General features: G+C 36.6%; 1 protein-coding gene across 1 annotated transcript; it reads right to left on the reverse strand.

The window, feature by feature from the left end:
- Window positions 1-296: 296 nt before the first annotated feature.
- Window positions 297-2,359, reverse strand: LOC139870062 (uncharacterized). The gene is made up of 4 exons (XM_071857915.1): window positions 1,541-2,359; window positions 967-1,170; window positions 711-885; window positions 297-565 (listed from the first exon to the last, which is right to left on the reverse strand). Exons 1-4 carry the CDS (start codon window positions 2,357-2,359, stop codon window positions 297-299), a joined length of 1,467 nt encoding a protein of 488 aa, XP_071714016.1.
- Window positions 2,360-8,801: the final 6,442 nt, after the last annotated feature.

Below are 8,801 nucleotides of genomic sequence, written 5' to 3' on the forward strand. Positions count from 1 at the left end.
CACTTCGGGATCTCTAATGGTTGCACCATACCATACGGCTTCTGATGCTCGGCCTTAACTTGCAAGCAAGTAACACAGTGCTCGACGTACTTAACCACATCACGCTTCATACCGGGCCACCAATACTCTTTCTTCAAGTCAAGATACATCTTTGTAGCACCCAGATGAATAGAATATTTCGATTTGTGTGCCTCATCGAGTAGCACTATATGGTTGCCACCCAACTTTGGCACCCACACTCGACCTTGGAAACATAACAACCCATGCGCCCCTAGAACAATAGACTCCGTTTGTCCTTAAATTCGCTCTTCGCGCTTATGATGGACAAACGCCTCAATTTGAACCTCACCGACTTTCTCGAGGAAATCATTTGAAGGTATCATTCGCAATGATTTCACTTGCAAACTCGGAACTTGGTTCTTCCAACCTAACGCATCTGCAACTACATTAGCTTTACCCGGGTGGTAACGTATATCAAGATCATAATCTTTTAGCAAATCCAACCATCGTCGCTGACGGTTGTTTATATCGTGCTGACCGAAGAAGTACTCTAAATTTTTATGATCTGAATAAACCGTACACTTGGACACAATAAAGATAATGACGCCAAATTTTTAACGCATGAACCACCGCCTCCAGCTCAAGATCATGAGTCGGGTAGTTCTTCTTGTGCTCTTTTAATTGTCTCGAGGCATAAGCAATCACTTTACCCCTCTGCATAAGAACACATCCGAGCCCACTAATCGAGGCATCACAATACACCACCATATCTTCCACCCCTTCCAGTAACATTAACACTGGAGCTTGACACAATTTTCTCTTCAATAGTTGAAAAGCATTCTCTTGCACATCACCCCATTCGAACTTTACATTCTTCCGGGTTAGCTTCGTTAAGGATGAAGCAATTTAGGAAAAATCTTGAATAAATCGACGATAATAACCGGCCAATCCGAGAAAACTTCGGACTTCCGTAGGTGTAGTCAGACGTTCCCAATCTTTAACTGCCTCAACCTTCCCCGGATCGACCTTGCTCCCCTCGTGATTCACAATATGGCCAAGGTATTGCACTTCCCTAAACCAAAATTCACACTTAGAGAACTTTGCATACAACTTCTCCTTACACAACGTCTTCAACAACTCATGCAGATGATGTTCATATTTCTTTACACTCTTTGAATAAATGAGTATGTCGTCAATGAACACAATTACCGACTAGTCCAACATAGGTTGGCACACTCGGTTCATAAGGTCCAGGAATGCGCCGCAGGTGCATTCGTAAGACCAAAAGGAATCACAACAAAATGCCCATAACGCGTTCAGAATGTCATCTTCTCAATATCTTCCTCACGAATCCGCATTTGATGATAACCGGATCGCAAGTCGATCTTAGAAAAATAACACACACCTTGAAGTTGATCAAACAAATCATTAATCCTAGGCAACGGATAACGATTCTTGATCGTCACCTTGTTAAGCTCACGGTAATTAATGCACATGCACATACTACCATCCTTCTTCTTCACAAACAAGACCGGAGCACCCCATGGCGAGCTACTTGGTCAAATAAAGCCCTTTCTAACAACTCTTGGGTTTGGTTCAATAATTCGTGCATCTCGTTTGGTGCCAAAAGATAGGGAGTCTTGGCGATAGGATTCGCCCCCGGAACCAAATCAATGCGAAACTCTAATTGTCTTACCGGTGGAACACCTGGTAATTCTTCAGGAAAAACATCCTCGATTTCATCAACAACGGGAATAGATTTAATGGGAGGTGGCTCATCACGAGTATCAACCACATGGGATAGATAAGCCATACCCCCACTAGACACGAGTCGACGCGCCCGAGCATAAGTACAAATGGGCACATGACGTCTTCGAGATTCACCATACACGATTAGCTCTCCCCCACTTGGGGTTCTTACCCTTACAAATTTCTCATGACAATCAAGATTAGCTCTATTTTGATCGAGCCAATCCATACCCACAACGACAAAAAATTCACCCAAAGTAATGGGAACCAAGTCAATATCAAACTTTTCGGTTCCGAAATCAATAACACAATTTTTATACACCCTGTTAGCCACCGAGAACCTACCATCGGCGATCTCGACTTGTAAGGAATAGTCTCGATCACACAAGGGACAATCTAAGGTAGCCGCATATTTTAAGGAAACATACGACATATCGGCACCACTATCAAATAGAACCTTAGCAAGTTTAGAGTTAACCAAGAAAGTACCTAAAACCACTTCGTTGGACTTCTTAGCATCATCGGTAGTCATCATGAAATTTCGGCCCCTCGCGGGCCCCGTCGCCTTCTCTAAACGTTTGGTGTTATCATAGCTCTTATCACCCGTCATTAAGTGGGGACACTCGGACTTCCGGTGACCTCTTGGTGGTAATTAAAATAAGTGATCTTTCTCTTAGAAGACGGGTTCGGGCAATCTCGGGACATATGACCTTTTTGCCTACAAGTATAGCAATTAAGGAGATGACCCCTGGTGTAGTGACCCGAACTTTTCCATGATGACATATATGATGATTCACGAACGTTAAAACTTGTAAAAACTATATGATGACATATATATATATATATATATATATATATATATATATATATATATATATATATATATATATATAGTTAACATGATATTATGATAAGTAAACATATCATTAAGTATATTAACAATGAACTACATATGTAAAAGCAAGACTACTAACTTAATGATTTTGAAACGAGACATATATGTAACGATTATCGTTGTAACGACATTTAATGTGTATATATCATATTAAGAGATATTCATACATCATATTATCATGATAATATAATAATTTAAAATATCGTTTGATATTATAAACATTGGGTTAACAACATTTAACAAGATCGTTAACCTAAAGGTTCCAAAACAACACTTACATGTAACGACTAACGATGACTTAACGACTCAGTTAAAATATATATACATGTAGTGTTTTAATATGTATTCATACACTTTTGAAAGACTTCAAGACACTTATTAAAATACTTCTACTTAACAAAAATGCTTACAATTACATCCTCGTTCAGTTTCATCAACAATTCTACTCGTATGCACCCGTATTCGTACTCGTACAATACACAGCTTTTAGATGTATGTACTATTGGTATATACACTCCAATGATCAGCTCTTAGCAGCCCATGTGAGTCACCTAACACATATGGGAACCATAATTTGGAAACTAGCATGAAATATCTCATAAAATTACAAAAATATGAGTAATCATTCATGACTTATTTACATGAAAACAAAATTACATATCCTTTATATCTAATCCATACACCAACGACCAAAAACACCTACAAACACTTTCATTCTTCAATTTTCTTCATCTAATTTATCTCTCTCAAGTTCTATCTTCAAGTTCTAAGTGTTCTTCATAAATTCCAAAAGTTCTAGTTTCATAAAATCAAGAATACTTCCAAGATTGCAAGTTTACTTCCAAGTTTTCTAAATCCATTCCAAGTAATCATCCAAGATCAAGAAACCTTTGTTAATTACAGTAGGTTATATTTCTAATACAAGGTAATAATCATATTCAAACTTTAATTCAATTTCTATAACTATAACAATCTTATTTCGAGTGGAAATCTTACTTGAAATTGTTTTCGTGTCATGATTCTGCTTCAAGAACTTTCAAGCCATCCAAGGATCCTTTGAAGCTAGATCTATTTTTCTCATTTCCAGTAGGTTTATCCAAGGAAGTTGAGGTAGTAATGATGTTCATAACATCATTCGATTCATACATATAAAGCTATCTTATTCGAAGGTTTAAACTTGTAATCACTAGAACATAGTTTAGTTAATTCTAAACTTGTTCGCAAATAAAAGTTAATCCTTCTAACTTGACTTTTAAAATAAACTAAAGACATGGTCTATATCTATATGATATGCTAACTTAATGATTTAAAACCTGGAAACACGATAAACACCATAAAACTAGATATACGCCGTAGTAGTAAAACCGGGGGCTGTTTTGGTTGGGATAATTAAAAGCTAAGAAGAACTTTGATTTAAAAGCTATACTTCTGGAAAAATGATTTTTCTTATGAACATGAAACTATATCCAAAAATCATGGTTAAACTCAAAGTGAAAGTATGTTTTTCAAAATGGTCATCAAGATGTCGTTCTTTCGACGGAAATGACTACCTCTTTCAAAAACGACTTGTAACTTGTATTTACGACTATAAACTTATACTTTTTCTATTTAGATTCATAAATTTAAGTTCAATACGAAACCGTGGCCACTGGAATCACTCAAAACGGATTAGAAACGAAGAAATGGCGAGTAAAACAAGATTGATAAAAACTACTTATTTTACCTACGTGAAAGTTAGTAATAAATCTATTCCAACCATAACCTAATCAACTTATATTGTATATTATGTAATCTTGAGATACCATAGACACGTATACAATGTTTCGACCTATCATGTCGACCCATCTATATATATATATTACGGAACAACCATAGACACTCTATATGTGAATGTTGGAGTTAGCTATACAGGGTTGAGGTTGATTCCAAAATATATATATAGTTTGAGTTGTGATCAATACTGAGATACGTATACACTGGGTCGTGGATTGATTCAAGATAATATTTATCGATTTATTTCTGTACATCTAACTGTGGACAACTAGTTGTAGGTTACTAACGAGGACAGCTGACTTAATAAACTTAAAACATCAAAATATATTAAAAGTGTTGTAAATATATTTTGAACATACTTTGATATATATGTATATATTGTTATAGGTTCGTGAATCAACCAGTGGCCAAGTCTTACTTCCCGGCGAAGTAAAAATCTGTGAAAGTGAGTTATAGTCCCACTTTTAAAATCTAATATTTTTGGGATGAGAATACATGCAGGTTTTATAAATGATTTACAAAATAGACACAAGTACGTGAAACTACATTCTATGGTTGAATTATCGAAATCGAATATGCCCCTTTTTATTAAGTCTGGTAATCTAAGAATTAGGGAACAGACAACCTAATTGACGCGAATCCTAAAGATAGATCTATTGGGCCTAACAAACCCCATCCAAAGTACCGGATGCTTTAGTACTTCGAAATTTATATCATATCCGAAGGGTGTCCCAGAATGATGGGGATATTCTTATATATGCATCTTGTTAATGTCGGTTACCAGGTGTTCACCATATGAATGATTTTTATCTCTATGTATGGGATGTGTATTGAAATATGAAATCTTGTGGTCTATTATTATGATTTGATAATATATAAGTTAAACCTATAACTCACCAACATTTTTGTTGACGTTTTAAGCATGTTTATTCTCAGGTGATTATTAAGAGCTTCCGCTGTCGCATACTTAAATAAGGACGAGATTTGGAGTCCATGCTTATATGATATTGTGTAAAAACTGCATTCAAGAAACTTATTTCGTTGTAACATATTTGTATTGTAAACCATTATGTAATGGTCGCGTGTAAACAGGATATTTTAGATTATCATTATTTGATAATCTACGTAATGCTTTTTAAACCTTTATTGATGAAATAAAGGTTATGGTTTGTTTTAGAATGAATGCAGTCTTTGAAAAACGTCTCATATAGAGGTCAAAACCTCGCAACGAAATCAATTAATATGGAACGTTTTTAATCAATAAGAACGGGACATTTCAGTTGGTTTCCGAGCGTTGGTCTTAGAGAACCAGAAAATTTGCATTAGTGTGTCTTATCGAGTTTTTTAGGATGCATTAGTGAGTCTGGACTTCGACCGTGTTTTCTTTAAAAATGATTGCTTAACATTTTTGTTGGAAACTATATATTATTAACATGTATATATTATGTGATATATTAATCTCTTAACATGTTTGATAATGTGTGATGGATGTCTACCTCTAGCACAAATCCCATTGACTCACCTAATAATAACGAAGAGTCGAATATATATTGGACTGATTCACAAGTTCCCGAAGAAGAACCGGAAGAAGAATCAGAACCGGAAGAAGAATCAGAACCGGAAGAGGAGGAACCGGAGGAGGAAATAGAACCGGTGGGGTAAATAATAAAACGGTTAAGTAAAAGAAAATCCTCAACCAACCGACCAAGGTTAATTATGGTCAATGGTGTTTCCGCCAAGGAAGCAAAATATTGGGAGGATTACCAATTCTCCGATGAATCGGATTCCGACGAGAATTCCGATGATGTTATAGAAATTACCCCAACTGAATTTAAAAAGGAAAAAGAAAATAATAAGGGAAAGGGCATAAAAATAGAGAAATCTAATTCCAACCCCGATGAACTTTATATGTATCGTCAACCCCCGAAGCCCTTAAGTTGTAACAATGACCCGGGAACCTCTAAACCACCAGGTTTTTCTAAACCAATGTGGAAAACGACGGCTCGTATTAGGGGAACATCATATAGCCCTAGAAACTTGGAAAAACGAACCAAAACCGAAGAAGAAGAAACGAGCGAGTCGAAATAAGATAGTTGTATTCGTGTGGTGTAATATATGTAATATAGTGTGCTTATGCTTTATGATATATGTAAAAATTGCTTGCATTAATAAGTATTTTTTTTTATGAATCTAACTCTTGTCTATTTTACAGTATAAAAACATAAAATGGATAGACAACCCAATATTTTAAGAGACCTACCTGGAGACATGATTGATGAAATCTTGTCTAGAGTCGGTCAGAATTCTTCGGCACAACTATTTACGGTGAAATCAGTTTGTAAGACATTCGAAGAACGTTCCAAGAATGTCTTGGTTTATAAGAGACTTTCGTTTGAAAGATGGGGGATATCACATTGGGAAACCCATAAGTTACGATGTGTTTACTTTGACGCATATATTGCGGGGAACCCAAATGCTATTTTACGCAACGGGTTAAGAAATTATTTTGACTCAATGTATCTGAATATAGGACTTCATGATTTAGAAAAAGCGGCTAACATGCAACATAAAAAAGCATGCTATGCTTACGGGTTAGTAATGTTAGCTTCTCACCAAAGTGAGAAAAAGAACATCGGGCTACAACTATTAAACAAAACGTTCCCACAAGTGACGGAGTCGGTAATTGGGGTAAGAAATGAGGTTTTTAGGTTATTACGAGACTGTTGGTCATCACGTAACCCTCGTCCCTTTGACGACGTTACAACACGCTGTCTTATCAACGGCCATAACGGTTATGTTCCACAAGACCAAGGATAGGAAGTAGTCCTAGTAAAACCAGAATGCATGACTTGTTTCTGGATGTATGAATTACGTGTCTTTATTGCTTTTGCAGAACGACTTGTGTACTAGCTAGAATTATCTTGACAACTATCTTGTTTCAAAGTTATTGTATGCTATATTTCATGCTTTATGTAAAATAAGCGGTATTGTAAGTTTGTAAAATATTGTATAAAAGTTTGAACGCGAAATATTATTATAATCAGTTTTTCATATAGAATTGTAGTAGTTGAATTGTATATTAGCTACTAAGTATGAACTTAACGGGTAGGTACTACCCGAATTTAAACTTATAAAACGCTAATATGAAGAAAAAGCTTTTATAAATGAGTTCATATTATGCTACGAAATACTATTAACTACTCTTAATATTCTGTATGATTAACTTGTTCCATTTGACTATTTTGAAGGAAATGGCACCGACTACTCGACACACCGTGAATATGAATGAAGAGAAATTCCGTACTTTTCTAGCTTCAAACATAGCCGCAGTACAGGCTGCGCTACATACCAATAATAACCTTGGATCTAGCAGTACAGGAAATCGTGTAGGATGCACCTACAAAGAATTCACTGCCTGCAAACCTTTGGAATTTGATGGAACCGAAGGACCGATCGGATTGAAACGGAGGACCGAGAAGGTCAAATCGGTGTTTGCCATAAGTAAGTGTACTGAAGAGGACAAAGTGAAGTACGCTACGCATACCTTCACAAGTACTGCGTTAACATGGTGGAATACCTATCTACAGCAAGTGGGACAAGATGATGCGTACGCACTACCGTGGTCAGCATTCAAGCACTTGATGAACGAGAAGTACCGTCCCAGAACCGAGGTCAATAAGCTCAAGATAGAACTTAGAGGGTTACGAACCCAAGGATTTGATATTACCACGTACGAAAGACGATTCACAGAATTGTGCCTATTGTGTCCGGGAGCGTTCGAAGATGAGGAAGAGAATATCGACGCGTTTGTGAAAGGATTACCGGAAAGAATCCAAGAAGATATAAGTTCACACGAGCCCGCCTCCATACAACAGGCATGTAGAATGGCTCACAAACTAGTGAACCAGATTAAGGAAAGAATTAAAGAACAGACGGCTGAAGAGGCCAATGTGAAGCAAGTCAAAAGAAAGTGGGAGGAAAACGGTGATAAGAATCACCAATACAACAATAACAGCAATTACAACAATAATCGCAACAACTATCCCAATAATCTCAACATCAATCGCAACTACAACAAACGGCCCAACAACAACAACAACAACAACAACAACAGCAACTACAACAATCATCCCAACAACAATAATAACCGCAACAACAACAACAATCAGAAGCAACTATGCCAAAGGTGTGAAAAGCATCACTCGGGGTTCTGTACCAAATTTTGCAATAAGTGTAAAATAAATGGTCATAGCGCTGTGAAGTGTAAGGTCTACGGACCAGGGGTTAATAGAATGAAAGGAACAAATGGTGTCGGAACAAGTAATGGCAGAGCAAGTAGTGTCGGAGCAAGTTATGCCAATGTAGTTTGTTATAAATGTGGAAA

The sequence above is a fragment of the Rutidosis leptorrhynchoides genome, chromosome 10 (assembly GCF_046630445.1).
Source record: "Rutidosis leptorrhynchoides isolate AG116_Rl617_1_P2 chromosome 10, CSIRO_AGI_Rlap_v1, whole genome shotgun sequence".
In the NCBI taxonomy this organism is placed as follows: domain Eukaryota; kingdom Viridiplantae; phylum Streptophyta; class Magnoliopsida; order Asterales; family Asteraceae; genus Rutidosis; species Rutidosis leptorrhynchoides.